The 17,720-nt window shown below is 40.6% G+C and overlaps 1 protein-coding gene across 1 annotated transcript in view; it reads right to left on the reverse strand.

Annotated features, from left to right (window-relative positions):
* Positions 1-17,720, reverse strand: part of DCC (DCC netrin 1 receptor) — a 49,471-nt gene that overhangs the window by 19,076 nt on the left and 12,675 nt on the right. Inside the window, exons 6-12 of the mRNA XM_038124180.1 lie at positions 16,828-17,071; positions 12,697-12,758; positions 12,159-12,303; positions 9,068-9,223; positions 6,244-6,392; positions 5,208-5,298; positions 2,334-2,383 (exon numbers count right to left, since the gene is read on the reverse strand). Coding sequence (XP_037980108.1) covers positions 2,334-2,383; positions 5,208-5,298; positions 6,244-6,392; positions 9,068-9,223; positions 12,159-12,303; positions 12,697-12,758; positions 16,828-17,071 — 897 coding nt within the window. The remainder of the gene's footprint in view (positions 1-2,333; positions 2,384-5,207; positions 5,299-6,243; positions 6,393-9,067; positions 9,224-12,158; positions 12,304-12,696; positions 12,759-16,827; positions 17,072-17,720) is intronic.

The following is a 17,720-nucleotide window of genomic DNA, read 5'->3' on the forward strand; positions in this document are numbered from 1 at the left end:
CTCTTTCCAATCTCTCATTGTTTTTAGGCTCTCTAGAGAATCTTTAGGGACGTTTTCATTGTTTTTTAGGCTCTAGGGACTAGAGAATCTTTAGGGACGTTTTCATTGTTTTTAGGCTCTCTTTCCAATCTTTAGGGACGTTTTCATTGTTTTTAGGCTCTCTCTAGGGACTAGAGAATCTTTAGGGACGTTTTCATTGTTTTTAGGCTCTCTAGAGAATCTTTAGGGACGTTTTCATTGTTTTTAGGCTCTCTTTCCAATCTCTCATTGTTTTTAGGCTCTCTAGAGAATCTTTAGGGACGTTTTCATTGTTTTTAGGCTCTCTAGAGAATCTAGGGACTCTAGAGACGTTTTCATCTCTCTAGAGAATCTTTAGGACGTTTTCATTGTTTTTAGGCTCTCTAGAGAATCTTTAGGGACGTTTTCATTGTTTTTAGGCTCTCTTTCCAATCTTTAGGGACGTTTTCATTGTTTTTAGGCTCTCTTGGGAATCTTTAGGGACGTTTTCATTGTTTTTAGGCTCTCTTTCCAATCTTTAGGGACGTTTTCATTGTTTTTAGGCTCTCTTGGGAATCTTTAGGGACGTTTTCATTGTTTTTAGGCTCTCTTTCCAATCTTTAGGGACGTTTTCATTGTTTTTAGGCTCTCTTTCCAATCTTTAGGGACGTTTTCATTGTTTTTAGGCTCTCTAGAGAATCTTTAGGGACGTTTTCATTGTTTTTAGGCTCTCTTGGGAATCTTTAGGGACGTTTTCATTGTTTTTAGGCTCTCTAGAGAATCTTTAGGGACGTTTTCATTGTTTTTAGGCTCTCTTTCCAATCTTTAGGGACGTTTTCATTGTTTTTAGGCTCTCTAGAGAATCTTTAGGGACGTTTTCATTGTTTTTAGGCTCTCTTTCCAATCTTTAGGGACGTTTTCATTGTTTTTAGGCTCTCTTTCCAATCTTTAGGGACGTTTTCATTGTTTTTAGGCTCTCTTTCCAATCTTTAGGGACGTTTTCATTGTTTTTAGGCTCTCTAGAGAATCTTTAGGGACGTTTTCATTGTTTTTAGGCTCTCTTTCCAATCTTTAGGGACGTTTTCATTGTTTTTAGGCTCTCTAGAGAATCTTTAGGGACGTTTTCATTGTTTTTAGGCTCTCTAGAGAATCTTTAGGGACGTTTTCATTGTTTTTAGGCTCTCTTTCCAATCTTTAGGGACGTTTTCATTGTTTTTTAGGCTCTCTTGGGAATCTTTAGGGACGTTTTTAGAATTTTTGGGGAATTTTCGGGGGAAATTTGGAGAATTTTTATTCCACGTTTTAGGAATTTTCTTGGCAATTTTTGAGAATTTTTAAAGGATTTTTGAAATTTTTCTATCGAAGTTTTGACAAAATCTTCAGTGAATATTTTCGGAATTTGTCCTTCTTTTTTTAATGTTTGGGGTCTTTTTTAGAACTTTTGGCATTTTGTTGGGAAATTTTGAGCATTTTCATTTAATTCTTAAGCGATTTAAACAGATTTTTTGAGAATTATTTGGGAATTTAAAAAAAACTTCAAATTTTTTTTCCAGATTCTTTGTGAATTATTTTAAGAATTTTCTAGATCTTTTACAGATTTTTTTGGACTTTTTTAGAACTTCTCGGGAATTCTTTAGGACTTTTTGGAATTTTTATGGGGGATTTTCAGGATTTTTGGGGGAATTTTGGGGTTTTGGATTTTTTTTTGAAATTTTTTCGAATTTTGGGGGTTTTTTAGGAATTTTTTCAGAATTCTTAAGAATTTTTAGGGAATTTTTAGAGTTTTTTTTGGGAGGAATTCTTCAAGCATTTTTTTTAAATTTTTGGGGAATTTTTTACAAATTTTTTGGAGAATTTTTGCAATTTTGGGGAAATTTTTGGGATTTTTTTGGAATTTTGGGGGGATTTTACAGGAAATTTTGAGGAATTTTGAGGAATTTGTTTTGCAATTTTAGGGGGAATTTTTTTGAATTTTTGGAGGAATTTTTTGGGATTTTTGGGAGAACTTTTAAAGATTTTTTGGAATTTTTGGAGGAACTTTTTAAGAATTTTTCAGAATTTTTTAGGAATTTTTCAGAATTTTATTTTGAGTTTTTTTGGAATTTTTGGGAGAACTTTTTGGAATTTTTGGGGAAATGTTTGAGGAGGTTTTTTATTTTTTAGGAATTTTTTTTGATTTTTGTGGAGAATTTTTTGGGAAATTTTGGGGGACTTTTGGGGATTTTTTGGAAATGTTTTAGAAATTTCTTGGGAATTTTTTCTAAGGTTCTTAAGGATTTTTTAAACTTTTTGGGGGGATTTTTTTGGACAGTTTTTGGGAATTTTTGCTGCCTTACCTTGGAATTCACCACTTCCAAGGACACGTTCTGAGGAGCTGCACTAGGAACTGAAAAAGGGAAAAAAATCAATTTTCAAAAGGAAAAAGTGGGAAAAAAATGGAACAAAAAATCAGAAAAAAACCCCGAAAACCAAGGGAAAAAAATTCCATTTTTTCCCAATTTTCCCCCCATTCTTTTCCAATTTTATCCCAAATTTTCCTCATATTTTCCACATTTTTTCCCAAATTTTCCCCATTTTTCTTCATTGTTTTTCCCCAGTTTTTCTCCGACTTTTTCCCAATTTTTCCCATTATATTCCAACTTTTCCCCATCTTTTCTCCCTTTTTTATTCCAATTTTTACCCCATTTTTCTCCCAATTTTTCCCCATCTTTTACCTGATTTTCCCCCAATCTTCCCCCAATTTTTGCTCCATTTTCTCCCCGTTTTTTTCCGATTTTTTGTCAACTTTTCCCCAATTTTCTCCCATTTTTCCCCATTTCTTCCCAATTTTTCCCAAATTCCCCCCATTTTTATTAGGATTTTTTCCAATTTTTCCCCAATATTTATTCTGATTTTTTCCCCATTTTTCTTCCAATTTTTCCCCAATTTTCCCCTATTTTTCCCCAATGTTTTCCCAATTTTCTCCAATTTTTACTCTGATTTTTTCCCAAGTTTCCCCCATTTTTATACTGATTTTTCCCCATTTTTACCCAATTTTTGTCCAACTTTCCCCCAGTTAGTCCTGATATTTTCCCCAATTAGTCCCAATTTTTATCAATTTCCCCCATTTTTATTTTGATTTTTTTCCCTATTTTCTCCCAATTTTCCCCATTTTTATTCTGATTTTTTCCCATTTTCTCCCCCAATTTTTCCCCGATTTTCTCCCAATTTTCCCAATTTTTATCCCAATTTTTCCTCAATTATTCTCCATTTTTATTCCATTTTTCCCCATTTTTCCTCAATTTTTCCCAATTTTTCCCCATTTTTTCCTGTTTTTTTCCCATTTTTTTCCCATTTTCCCCCATTTTTATTCTGATTTTCTCCTGTTTTTTCCCAGTTTTTCCCCATTTCCCCTTCTCACCATCACCCAGGGCTGTCACTGTCCCCTCCTGTGCCGTCCCCTCCCCGTGCCTGTTGTACCCAGCAGCCTCAGCTCATATTCTCAACTTTTCCCCAATTTTTATTCCATTTTTTCCCAATTTTTCCCCATTTTTCCCATTCTTCTCCGAGTTTTTCCCCATTTTCCCCTGATCTTTCCCCAGTTTTTCACCATTTGTTCTCCAATTTTTTCCCATTTTTTCCAAATTTTCTCCCAATTTTTATTCCAATTTTTCCCAATTTTTTCCCAGTTTCCCCAGTTTTATTCTGATTTTCCCCTAAATTTTTCCCATTATTTCCCCCCCTTTGTATTCTGATTTTGTCCCATTTTTTCCAATTTTTCCCCATTTTTATTCCAATTTTCCCCCCATTTTCTCCCATTTTTCTCCATTTCCCCCCATGTTCCCATGTTTCCCGTGTTCCCCCCATGTTCCCATGTTCCCCATGTTTCCCGTGTTCCCCCATGTTCCCATGTTCCCCAGTCCTATTGTTCCCCAGTTCCCCGTTTCCCATGTTCCCATGTTCCCGTGTTCCCATGTTCCCATGTCCCCATGTTTCCCCGTGTTCCCATGTTCCCCAGTCCCTATGTCCCCATGTTCCCCAGTCCCGATGTCCCCCTCTCCCCATGTTCCCCGTTTCCCATGTTCCCATGTTCCCCTGTTCCATGTCCCCATGTTCCCGTGTCCCCATGTCCCATGTTTCCGTGTCCCCACGTTCCCCATTTCCCCTGTTCCCGTGTCCCCATGTTCCCGTGTCCCCTGTTCCCGTGTCCCAACGTTTCCCATGTCCCCATGTTTCCCATGTCCCCATGTCCCAGTGTCCCCATGTTCCCCTGTTCCCGTGTCCCCAAGTTCCCCGTTTCCCATGTTTCCCGTGTCCCCATGTTTACCCTGTTCCCCAGTCCCCCTGTCCCCGTGTCCTCATGTTTCCCCTCTTCCCCTGTTCCCGTGTCCCCATGTTCCCCGTTTCCCCTGTTCCCCTGTTCCCCTGTCCCCGTGTCCCCATGTTTCCCATGTTCCTGTGTCCCCATGTTTCTCATGTTCCTGTGTCCCCATGTTTCTCATGTTCCCCAGTCCCTGTGTCCCCATGTTCCCCAGTCCCCCTGTTCCCATGTCCCCATGTTTCCCCTCTTCCCCTGTTCCCGTGTCCCCATGTTCCCCTGTTCCCATGTCGTGTCCCCGTGTCCCCATGTTTCTCATGTTCCCCAGTCCCCATGTTCCCCTGTTCCTGTGTCCCCGTGTCCCCATGATTCCCATGTCCCCGTGTCCCCATGTTTCTCATGTTCCCCAGTCCCCATGTTCCCCGTTTCCCCTGTTCCCCAGTCCCCATGTCCTCATGTTCCCCGTTTCCCATGTTCCTGTGTCCCGTGTCCCCATGTTCCCCAGTCCCCATGTTCCCCATTTCCCCTGTTCCCCAGTCCCCCCTCTCCCCGTGTCCCCATGTTTCCCCAGTCCCCGTGTCCCCACGTTTCCCGTCCCCAGTCCCCGTGTCCCCACGTTTCCCCTGTCCCCGTGTCCCCATGTTTCCCTGTCCCCATGTTTCCCTGTCCCCGTGTCCTGTGTCCCCATGTTCCCCAGTCCCCGTGTCCCCATGTTTCCCCTGTCCCCGTGTCCCGTGTCCCCATGTTCCCTTGTCCCCGTGTCCCCATGTTTCCCCTGTCCCTGTGTCCCCATGTTCCCCAGTCCCCGTGTCCCCATGTTTCCCCTGTCCCCAGTCCCCGTGTCCCCATGTTTCCCCTGTCCCCGTGTCCCGTGTCCCCATGTTTCCCTGTCCCCCGTGTCCCGCGCTGTCACCGTGGCCGATGGCGGTCACGGTCCCCCGCCGAGGCGCGCCCTGGCCGTGCGGGTCGTGGCCGCGCCGGCGCCGCCGCGAGCTCCGGAGCCCCTGCAGCGGAACGGCGGCACCACAGCTCCCGCGAGCGCCGAGGCGCCCGCGCGGGGACGCGGGACACGGGCAGGGACACGGCACCGGGAACGGGGGACACACGGGGGAGCATGGGGAACACACGGGGGAACGAACGGGGGAACGACCGGGGGACACACAGGGAACACACGGGGGAATGAACGGGAGAATGAACGGGGGAATGAACGGGGAACAGACGGGGAACGCACGGGGAACACACGGGGAACACACGGGGGAATGAACGGGGAACACACGGGGGAATGAACGGGGGAAAGAACGGGGAACACACGGGGAACACACGGGGAAATGAACGGGGAACACACGGGGGAATGAACGGGGGAAAGAACGGGGAACACACGGGGAACACACGGGGAAATGAACGGGGGAATAAACGGGGAACACACAGGGGAATGAACGGGGAACACACGGGGGAACGAATGGGGAACACACGGGAACACACGGGAGAAATATTGGCAGAAAAATGGGGAAATAAATGGGGAAAACTAGGGAAAAATGGGGATATAAGTGGGAAAATAAATGGGAAATAATGGGGGAAAATGGGGGAAAATTCAGAAAAAATGGGGAAAAATATGGAAAAATTGGGGGAAAACGGGAGAAAAAATTGGGAAAAAAAGGATAAAAAAATTCAGAAGAAAAAGGAGAAAAAAAATAGAAAAAAATTGGGGAGAAATGAGAAAAAAAAGGGGGAAATTGGGAACAATTCATTCAAAAGGAGGAAAATCAATGAAAAATTGGGGAAAAATGGGGAAAATTGGGTAAAAATTCCGAATGAAATGGAAAAAAAAAATCAGAAAAAATGGGGGAAAATTGGGTGAAAAAATGGGTGAAAAAATGGGGGGGAAATGGGAAAAAATGGGAAGAATTGGGAAAAATGGGGGAAAATGGGAAATAAGTTGAATTTGTAACCTGTTCTTTTCCTGCGTCTGTTTCCTTCCGGAAGCGTCGAAATCCCTGGCTGGGAAGGGCAGAAAGTGCAGGAGGAGCCCAGAAATCCTGGGTGGAGGTGGGAGAGGCGGGAGAGGCTCGGGAATTCTGCACGGGGCCGGGGCTTTGCTCTGCGAAAGACAGAATTCGACTAAAATGATAAAATTCAGGGGAAAATGCAAAGACTTTAGGAAAAAAAGGCAGAAAATTCAAAAAAAACATTGCAGGGAAAAGGGGCAGAATTATATGGGAAAAAAACCCCTCAAAATTCCAGGAAAAAAACACCAAAATTTCAATAAAAATCCAAAGAAATTCATTAAAAATCCTGAAAAAAAAGCCCCGAAGTTGCATTGAAAGAAAACCTGAAATTCCACCAAAAAACCCCAAAAATTCCATTAAAAATCCCAGAAAAAAATTGAATTAAAAAACCCCAAAATTCCATGGAAAAATTCCCAAAAATCCCCATCCTAAAATGCCAAAATTCCATTTAAAAACTCTGAAAAAAATGCCCAAAAAACCTCAAAATTCCCTTTAAAAATCCCCAAAACTGGCACAAAAATACGCCAAAATAATAATTTCAAACTAAAAGGAAAAATCCTCAAAATTTTATTTAAAAAACCCCAAAAATCCCATGAAAAAAGGAAAGAAATTCCCAAAATTTTCACCAAAAAACACCCAAAATTCCACAGAAAATTCCCAAAAATTCCCTGAAAAAAATCGCAAAATTCCCCCAAAAAAGGCCCAAAAATTCCATTTCCAAACCCCTGAAATTCCATTTAATAATCACAAAATATCCCCAAGAATTCCACTTAAAAATCCCAAAAAATTCCATCTAAAAAAACCTGAAACATAAACCCAAAAAAATTCCATTAAAAATAAAGAAAATTCCCCAAAATTCCATTTTAAAAACCTCAAAAGCATCCAGTAAAAATCCTGGAAAAAATAAAAAAAACTCCATTAAAAATCCCAAAAAGATCCCCAAAATTCCACAAAAAATCCCAAAAAGTTTCATTTCAAAATGCCAAAAATTCCATTACAAATCCAGGAAAAAAATCCCAAAATTTCAAGAGAAAAAAATCCCAAAAATTCAACAGAAAAAAAATTCCAAAAATTCAACCAAAAATCCCAAAATTCCGAGAAAAAAAACCCCAAAAGTCCCATTAAAAAACTCCCAAAGTTCTGAGGAAAAAAATCCCAAAATTCCATTAAAAAACCCCAGAAATGCCATGAAAAAATCCCCAAAACATCCCAAAAATTCTGTAAAAAATCCTGGGAAAATTCCCAAAATTTCCATTTAAAAAATCCTAGAAAATATCCCAGAAATTCCACCAAAAATTCCCAAAAATTCCCATAAAAAAAATCCCAAAAAATCCCACTAAAAACCCCCAAAAATTCTACATGAAAGTAAAATAATCCTGAAAAATTCCATTAAAACTTCCAAAAAAATTCCATTAAAAATCCTGGGAAAAAAAAAAAAAAAAAACAAAAAAAAATTCTACAAAAAATCTCCCAAAATTTCATTTAAAGTTCCCAAAAATTTCATTTCAAAATTCCAAAAATCCTATTAAAAATACAGGAAAAAAATCCCAAAAATTCCATTTAAAATTCCCCCAAAAAAATCCTAAAAAAATCCACAAAAAATCCCAAAAATTTCACAAAAAATCTCCAAAAAAACCCCATCAAAGTTCCAGCAAAAAACCCAAAAACTCCATTTTAAAATCCCCCCAAAAATTCAAAAAATTCATTGAAAAATTCAAAACATTCCATAAAAAATGCTTGAAAAAAAATCCCAAAAATTCCACAAAAAAAACCCCCTAAAATTCCATGAAAAAACCCTGGAAAAAAAAATCTCAAAAATTCCAGCCAAATCCTGGAAAAAAAAAAATCCTAAAAATTCCTCTGAACGTTCCCAAAAATTCCATTAAAAATCCTCAACAATCCTGAAAAAATCCTGAAAAAAATCCCCAAAATTCCATCAAAAAAACCCTGAAAAAAATCCCAAAAATTCCATTTAAAAAACCCAAAAAATTCCATTAAAAAAGCCCCAAAAATCCATTAAAAATCCTGGGAAAATTCCCAAAAATTCTACAAAAAATCTCCCAAAATTTGATTGATAAATTCCAAAAATTCCATTAAAATACCCCCCCAAAAATCCCAACAAATCCAAAAAAATCCCAACAGTCCAAAGGAAGAAAATCCCAACAATTCCAAAGAAAAATCCCCAAAAAATTCATTCAAAAATCCCCCAAATTCCACAAAAATATCCCAAAATTCCATTGAAGAACCCCAAATTTCCATCTCAAAATGCCAAAAAAATTCTACCAAAAAAAACCTCCCAAAAATTCCATTAAAAAAAACTGAAAAAAATTCCAAAACATCCACAAAAAAAATCCCAAAATTCCACCCCAAAAAATTCATTACATTCCAAAAAAATTCCATTTCAAAAACCCCCAAAAATTCCATTTCAAAAACCCCCAAAAATTCCATTTCAAAAACCTCCCAAAATTCATTAAAAAATCCGATTTTCACCCCAGAACTCCCTCAAGCAGCGCGGTTCCCCCCCCGGACGGCAGTTCCCCCCGGACGGCAGTTCCCCCCCGGACGGCAGTTCCCCCCCCGTCGGCAGTTCCCCCCGGACGGCAGTTCCCCCCGGACGGCAGTTCCCCCCGGACGGCAGTTCCCCCCGGACGGCAGTTCCCCCCCCCGTCGGCAGTTCCCCCCGGACGGCAGTTCCCCCCCGTCGGCAGTTTTCGGTGCCCGTTTCCGTTCCCCGTCCCAGCGGGTTCCCGAGAGGCGGGCCGCTCACCGGGCCGGCCGGACACGCGGCGGCTGCAGGCGCCGGGCCGGCAGCGGCAGGAGCTTCCCGGCTCCAACCCGGCCACGGCCCCCGAGGCCGGCCACGGCTTCCAGGCTGCTCCTCTGAAAAACAAGCGGCGAAAAGCTGCGGTTCTGGGCAAAACATCTGAAAAAAAAACGGTAACATTAGCTGAAAGAATCCCCCCAAAAATCCCCCAAAAATCCTAAAAAAAATCCGGAAAATTCCCAAAGAAAGCTCCTAAAACCCACTTAAAACTCCCTTAAAAATACAAAACCAATTCCTAAACATTCCTAAAAAGGCCTAAGAATCCCCAAAAAAATCCCTTAAAAACCCCCCAAAAATTCCTAAAGAATCCTAAAAAAAATCCCTAAAAAGTCTCAAAAAATTCCAAAACAATCCCGAAAAAATCCCGAAGAAATTCCTAAGAAATCCTCTTTAAAATCCCTAAAAAATCCCTTAAAAAATCCTTAAACAAACCCAAAACATGCCTAAAAAAATCATTAAAAAAATCCTTTAAAAATCCCTAAAATATCCCAAAAAATTCCCTAAGAATCCCTAAAAAAATCCAGAAAAATCCCTGGAAAGTCCCTTAAAATAGTCACAATAAATTCCTAAAAAACCCCGAAAAATCCCGAAAAATCCCTGAAAATATTCTCAATAAAGTCCAAAAAAAAAATCCCCTTAAAAATTCCATTAAAAATCCTAAAAAATCCCCCCAAAAATCCTGAAAATTCCCCGAGAAAATTCCTAAAAACATCCTAAAAATCCCTGAAAAAATTCCCTAAAAATCGCAAAAACATCCCAAAAAATCCCTTTAGAAACCCTAAAAATTCCTAAAACGTTCTTTTAAAAATCCCAAAAAAAAATCCTTTAAAAATCCCAAAAATCCCTTTAAAATCCCTAAAAAATTTCCTAAAAAAATCCCTTAAAAAACAAAAAAATCCCTACAAATCCCTAAAAAAATCAAAAAACATCCCTAAAAATCCCTTTAAAAAGCCCTAAAAATTCCTAAAACATTCTTTTAAAAGCTAAAAAAAAAAAAAACCAACCCAAAAATCGTAAAAAATCCTAAAATATTAAAGGAAAACTTCCTAAAAAGTATTGGAAAAAATGACTGAAAAATCCCTTTAAAAATTCTAAAAATTCCTTCAAATGTCCTATAAAAATCTCTACAAAACTCCTTTAAAAACCTCTTTAAAAAAACCCTAAATATCCCATAAAATTCTTTAAATTCCTGGAAAATTCCATGAAAATCCAGAAAAAAAATCCTAAAAAAAAATCCCTGAAAAAAATTATTTTCAAATCCTAAAAAAAAATTCTGAAAAATTGATGAAAAATTCATTTAAAATTCCAGAAAAAAATCTCTGAAAATCCCAAATAAACCCTTTAAAAACCCTAAAAATTTTGACGAAAATCTGTGAAAATTCCTAAAAAAGTCTTTTAGAAATCCTGAAAAAGTTCCTTTAAAAATTCAAAAAAAACTTTTTAAAGAAATTCCATAAAAGTTCCTCAAAATCTTCTCTAAACGTTCTTGAAGGATTCCATAAAAATCTGGCAAAAAATCCCAAAAAACCATGAAAAAATCCCCAAATCCCTAAAAAGTCCAGAAAATTCCCAGATTTTCCCAAATCCCAAGAATTCCATGGAAAAAATGACTAAAAAATCCAAAATATTTCCAAAATCACCTAAGAAACAAAAAAAAAATCCTAAAAATCCCTGAAAAAATCCCTAAAACCCCCCCTTCAAATTCCCAGATTTTCCCAAATCCCAAGAATTCCATGGAGAAAATCCAAACAAATGCTTCAAAATCCTTGGAAAATGTGTGAATTCACGGTCACAATCCTCCGGAAAGCCCTCACAACCCCTCAGGAATGCTTTCAAAAATCAACTAAAAATCCTTTAAAAATCCTAAAAAAGCCCTAAAACAAACCTTAAATCCCAAAAAAGCCTCATAAGATTCCCGAATCTCAAAAATTTCGTGGGAAAAATTCCCTTAAAAACCCCAAAAAAAGCCCTCTAAAATCTCTTTTAAAGTCCCTCAAATCTCCCTCCGAATCCTTCGGAAAGCCCACACAACCCCTTGGAAATGCCTTCAAAAATCCATTAAAAAAACCCCCCAAAATTTGAAAAATGCAAAATATGCCTCAAAATCCCCCAAATCCCGAAAAAAGCCTTCAAAGTCCCTAAAAATTTTTTTTCAAAAATCTCTAAAAATCCCTCAAATCTCCCTCAGATTCCTTAGAAAAGCCCTCAGAACCCCTCAGGAATGCCTTCACAACTCCCTCACATCCCCTCAGGAATGCCTTCAAAAATCCCCTAAAAAAAACCCCAAAAAATCCTAAAAAAAACCTGGGAAATCCCTAAAAAACCCCTTAAAATTCGCAGATTTTCCCAAATCCCAAGAATTCCGTGGAAAAAAATGACTTAAAAATCCAAAATATCCGTGGAAAATCTGTGCATTCGCCCTCAGAATCCTCCGGAAAGCCCTCACGACCCCTCAGGAATGCCTTCGCAACTCCCTCCCATCCCCTCAGGAATGCCTTCCAAAATCCCCTAAAAAAAACCCCAAAAATCCTAAAAAGACACTGAAAAAAACCCCTTAAATCCCAAAAAAGCCTCATGAAATTCCCAAATATCAAGAATTCCGTGAAAAAAAAATCCCTAAAAGAATTTAAAAAAAAAAATTCTAATATCGCTCAGAATCCTCCGGAAAGCCTTCACGACCCCTCAGGAATGCCTTCACAACTCCCTCACGGCCCCTCAGAAATGCCTTCCAAAATCCCCTAAAGAAACCCCAAAAACCCTAAAAAAACACTGGGGAAAAAAAAACCTTAAATCCCAAAAAAAGCCTCATGAAATTCCCAAATCTCAAAAAAAAAAAACTAAAAAAAATTAAAAAAAATCTAATATCGCTCAGAATCCTTCGGAAAGCCCTCGCGACCCCGCAGAAACGCTTTCCAAAACCCCCTAAAAAAAAAACCCAAAAAATCCTAAAAAAAAACCCTGAAAAATCGCCAAAACCCCCTGGAAATTCCCAGATTTTCCCCAGTCCCAAGAATTCCATGGGGAAAATGCCGACCTGGCAGCTCCTTGGCGGGAGGAGAGGACGGTGCAGCGCGGGACGCCGCGGCGGGGCTCGGCGGGCGGGCCAACGAGGCGGCCGGAGACGAGCGAGGGCCGCGGGGCCTGAGGGGCCGACGGGAGGGGGGCGGGGCCAGCCGGCGCTGAGGGGAAAAAGAGCGGGAAGAGGTCAGTGAGGGGAGAAAAATGGAGAAAAAACACGGGGAAAAACAGGTTAAAAGAAAAAAGTGGAAAAAGGGGGCAATATGGGGAAAATTGGGGGAAATGGGACGGAAGCGGGGAAAATTTGGGGGAAATGGGAGGAAAATGGTGAAAAGATGGGGAAAATTGGGGAAGAATTGAAAAAAAATTGGGGGAAAACGGGAGAAAAGTGGGGGGAAATGGGAAAAAGGGATAACTTTGGGTGAAAATGGGAAAAATTGGGGGGAAAATGGGGGGAAAGGGAAAAGTGGGGGGAAATAGGCAAGAATGGGGGAAAATAGGAGAAAAAAGGGATAAAAATGGGGAAAAATTGGGGGGAAAAAAGGGGAAAAAACGAGGGCGAGGACAGGCCTCAGGTCCTGAGGGGCCGACGGGAGGAGGGCGGGGCCAGGCGGCGCTGAGGGGAAAAAGAGCGGGAAGAGGTCAGTGAGGGGAGAGCGGGGAACGGCGGGAAACGAAATAAAAACGCGGAAAAAGTAACAAAATGGACGGGAAAATGCGGGGGGAAATGGGAAATTGGAGGGAAAAAACTGGGGGAAAATGCGGGGGAAATTCGGGAAATAATGGGAGAAAATAGGGGGGGAATGGGATAAAAATGGATAAGAAATGGGATGGAAGTGGGAGTGAAATAAGGGAAATTGGGGAAAACTTGGGAGGGAAATTGGATAAAAGTGGGGGGAAACGGGGTAAAATCAGAGAAAATGGAGGAAAACAACTGGGGGAAAATTTAAGGGGGAAGCGGAGGGAAATGGAGGGGAAACAGCGGGAAAATGGGAAAATTTGAGGGGAAAAGAGGGAATATTTGCTAAAATTGGGGGGGGAATGGAGGGGGTAACTGGGAAAAAACATGGGGGAAATGGGGAAAAACAGGGTGAAAATGGGATAAAAATTGGGGGAAAATAGGGAAAAATGGGGGGAAAATCGGAGGAAATTGTGGGAAATGGGGTCAAAGAAAAAAATGGGGGGAAAGAGGGGAAATATGGGGGGAAGATGGGAGGGAAAATGGTGAGAAAATAGGGAAAAGTTGGGGGAAAACTGGGGAAAATAATGGGGAAACGGGTCAAAAACTGGGGAAAAAAAGGGGAATAGTGTGGAAATTGGAAAAAAATGGGGGACATGGGGAAAAATGGGTTAAAAGAAAAAAGTGGAAAAAGGGGGGAATATGGGGAAAATTGGGGGAAATGGGATGGAAGCGGGGAAAATTTGGGGGAAATGGGAGGAAAAACGGTGAGAAGATGGGGAAAATTGGGGGAGAATTGAGAAAAAATTGAGGGAAACCGAGAGAAAAATGGTGAGGAAATGGAGAAAAATTGGGGGGAAATTGAGGAAAAAATGGAGGGAACTGGAGAAAAATTGGGGGGAAATTGGGAGAAAATGGGAAAATGGGAGGGGAAATAAAAAGAGGAAAAATTGGGAGAAAATGGGGAGAAATTGGAGGAAAATTTGGGGGGAAAGGAAGGAAAAATGGGAGGAAAAATGCGAAAAAATGGGGTGGAGATGGGATAAAAATTGGGGGAAGATTGTAGGGGAAATGGAGGGGGAATGGGATAAAAATGGGGGGAATGGGATAAAAAAGGAATAAAAATGGGGCAAAAATGAGGAAGAGGGCGGAAAATGGGAAAAAAAGGAGAAACTGGGAAAAAACTGAGGAAAAAAGGGGCAATAATGAGGGAGAGGAGGGGCCTCGGGTCCTGAGGGGCCTCGGGGAGGAGAGCGGGGCCAGGCAGCTCGGGGAGAGCTCGGATGAGGGGAGAGGGCAAAAATGGGGAAATTGGGGGAGAAAATAGGGGGAATTGGGGGAAATAGTGGGGAAAAATGGGGGAGAAAACAGGGGGGAATTGGGAGGAAAAATGGGGAAAATTAGGGGGAAATTTGGATAAAAATGGGAATGAAGCGGGGGGGAAATTGGGGGAAAAATATTTTTTAAATGGGGGAAAATGGGCAGAAACATGGGATAAAATGGCAGGGAAAATTAGGGGGAAATTGGGGGAAAATGGGGAGAAATTGAGAGAAAAATTGGGGAAAACACAGGGGAAAAATCAGAAGGAAATGAGAAAAAAGGGGTGGAAAATGGGAGGGAAAATTGGGGGGAAATGGTAAAAAATGGGAGAAAAAAAAAAAACTCCAAAAAGATCACAGAGAAGCGCCATAAAATAAAACAAAATAAAATAAAATAAAATAAACCAAAAAAAAATCCCCAACCAACCGCATAAAAAAACCCCAAAAAAATCCCCCAAAAAATCTCACCTAAAATCTAAAAAAAACCCAGAAAAAAACCCACAAAATCCCCTAAAAATTGAAATGAAAATTCCCAAAATATCCCCAAAAATCCCCCCAAAAAATCCCCAAAAATTCCAAAAAAATCCCAAACAATCTTCTAAAAATTCAAATTAAAATCCCCAAAAATACAGTAAAAAATGGCAAAAAAATCTCCCAAAATTCCCGAGAAATTCAAATTTAAATCCCTCAAAATACAGAAAAAAATTCCCCAAAAATTGCAAAAAAAAAATTCAAAAGAATCCCTCCAAAAATCCCCAAAATTTAAAAAAAAATCCCCAAAATCCCCTAAAAATTTAAATTAAAATCCCTGAAAATGTAGAAAATAATCTGAAAAAATTCCCAAAATATCTCCAAAAAAATCCAATTTATTTTTTTTTTTTAAATCCCAAAAATTCCCTAGAAACCTCCCCAAAAATTCCCAATTTTTTTTGGCTTACCAGGCTCGAGGACGATGAGTTGGGCGATGCTTTGGGAGCTCCCGGCTTCGTTCCTGGCCAGGCACTGATAAAATCCCTCGTCGCATTTCACCAAGCCCAAAATCCTTAAATTGCTGCCCTAAAAGGAAAAAAAATGGGATTAAAAGTGGAATTTTATCCCAAACCAACCCTGTCAAATTGTAAAAAAATCTCAAAAACGAGGGGGAAAATGCAAAAAAAGGGGGGAAAAATTTCACTGAAAATGGGGAAAAAAGGGGTAAAAATTCCAAGAAATTAAAAATTAAAAACATAAAAAATACTCAAAAAGTGAAAATAAAAAATCACAAAAAGCACCAAAAAAAAAAAAATCTGTTTAAAAAATCCTAAAAATTCTGGAAAAAAAAGAAAAAAAACCCCAAAAAGTCTGAAAGAAATTCCCCAAAAAATTTAAAATTCCTCCAAAAAAATCCTAAAAAAGTCCCCAAAACCCCCCCAAAAATTAAAAAAAACCTGTCAAAAATATAAAGAAACCTAAAAAATTCCCCCAAAAGTTTACAATCCCCAAAAATAAAAAATTGTCTAAAGGAATTCCTAAAAAATCCCAAAAATTTTTTTAAAAATTCCCTAAAATTCCATAAAAATCTGAAAATGAATCCCCAAAAATCAGAAAAAAATTTAAATAAAAATAAAATTTTAATTTTTAAAAAATTTATTAAAACTCTGAAAAAAGTCTGAAAAAATCCCTAAAACATCCCTGACAATTCCCCAAAAGATCGCAATAAAGCCCAAAGAAATTCACAATAAATTCCAAAAAATCCCCAAAAGTTCCCAAAAAATTCACAATAAATCCCCAAACAGTTCACAATAAATTCCAAAAAAAAAAATCCCCACCCATTCGTAAAAATCCCCTAAAAATTCCCCGCAAAATCCCAATAAATTCCCCAAAAATTCGCGATAAATCCTAAAAAAATCCCCTCCAAAATCCCCAATAAATTCCAGAAAAATTCCAAAAAATCCCCCAAAAATCAAAGTAAATCCCAAAAAAAATTCCCCCCTAAAAATCCCAAAAATTCCTAATAAATCCCAAAAAAAATCCCCCCAAAATCCCATAAAATCACAAAAAAATCCCCCCAAAATCCCAGAAATTCTCAAAACCCCCCCAAAATTCTCAGAAAATCTCCCAAAACGTCGCAATAAATTCACGAAAGAAAGCACAAGAAATCCCCAAAAATTCACAATAATTCGCAATAAATTCCCCCGAAATGCCCCCGAAATGCCCCCAAAATGCCCTGAAATGCCCCAAAATGCCCCCGACATGCCCCCAAAATGCCCCAAAATGCCCCCGACATGCCCCGAAATGCCCCTGACATGCTGTAAAATGCCCCCAAATTCCCCCAAAATGCCCCAAAATGCCCCCGAAATGCCCCCAAAATGCCCTGACATCCCCCGACATGCCCTCGACATGCCCCAAAATGCCCCCGAAATGCCCCGACATGCCCCAACATGCCCCAAAATGCCCCCGACATGCCCCGAGATGCCCCAAAATGCCCCGACATCCCCCGAAATGCCCCCGACATCCCCGAGATGCCCCCGAAATGCCCCGACATGCCCCAACATGCCCCAAAATGCCCCCGACATCCCCAGAGATGCCCCAAAATGCCCCGCCATGCCCCGAAATGCCCCGCCATGCCCCTGCACGCCCGTGCACGCCCCTCCGCGCCCCGCCGCTCCCCGCGCCGGGCACAGCGGCGGGCGGCCCCCCGCACTCACGTTGGGGCGCGGCCCGGGCTCCGGGCGCCGGGCGCTCGCCGTCCTCCGGCCGGGGCTCTTGGGGCGCGGGGCCGCGGGGCGGCCGCGGAGCCCCCGCGGGGCCCCCGAACGCCGCCCGCAACCGCCGAGCTGCGCGGAAACGCCACGCGTGGGACTCGGCGCGCCGCGCAGCTCGGGGCATCTTTGGGGAATGTTTCAGGAGCTTCTGGGGCTTCTTTTGGAAATTTTGGGGAGTTTCGGGGACCTTTGGGGAGTTTTTTGGGACTTTTTTGAGAATTTAGGGGGAATTTTTTAGGATTTTTTGGGGAATTTTTGGGGAGCTTTTGGGTATTTTTGAGAAGTTTTGGGGATTTTTTGGGGAACTTTTTAGGACTTTTGGGGAAGATTTTCTTGGGGGAATTTTTGCGGGGATTTTTGGGGGAATTTTTGGGAATTTTTTGGGAATTCTTTAGAAATTTTTGGGAATTTCGTTCAAAATTTTTGGGACTTTTGGGGATTTTTTTTGGAAATTTTTGGGGAATTTTCGGGAACTTTCTGGGAATTCTTGGGATTTCTTGGGAATTGTTTGGGAAATTTTGGGAAAATTTTGGGAATTTTTGGAGAAATTTTTGGGAAATTTTGGGGAAATTTGGGGGATATTTTGGAGAAACTTTGGGGATTTTTCGGGAAGCCTCTGGGATTGTTTTAGAAAAATTGTGGGAATTCTTTGGGAATTTTTGAGGTATTTTTGGCATTTTTTGGCAATTTTTGGGGGATTTTTTTGGGGGGGAATTTTTTGGAAATTTTTGGGGGAATTTTTTGGGAACGCTTTGGGAATTCTTGGGATTCTTTTGGAATTTTTTAGGAACTTTTGGGATTTTTTGGGGGGATTTTTTTTGGGTATTTTTCCTGCC

The sequence above is a fragment of the Motacilla alba genome, chromosome Z, assembly GCF_015832195.1.
Source record: "Motacilla alba alba isolate MOTALB_02 chromosome Z, Motacilla_alba_V1.0_pri, whole genome shotgun sequence".
Lineage (NCBI taxonomy): Eukaryota > Metazoa > Chordata > Aves > Passeriformes > Motacillidae > Motacilla > Motacilla alba.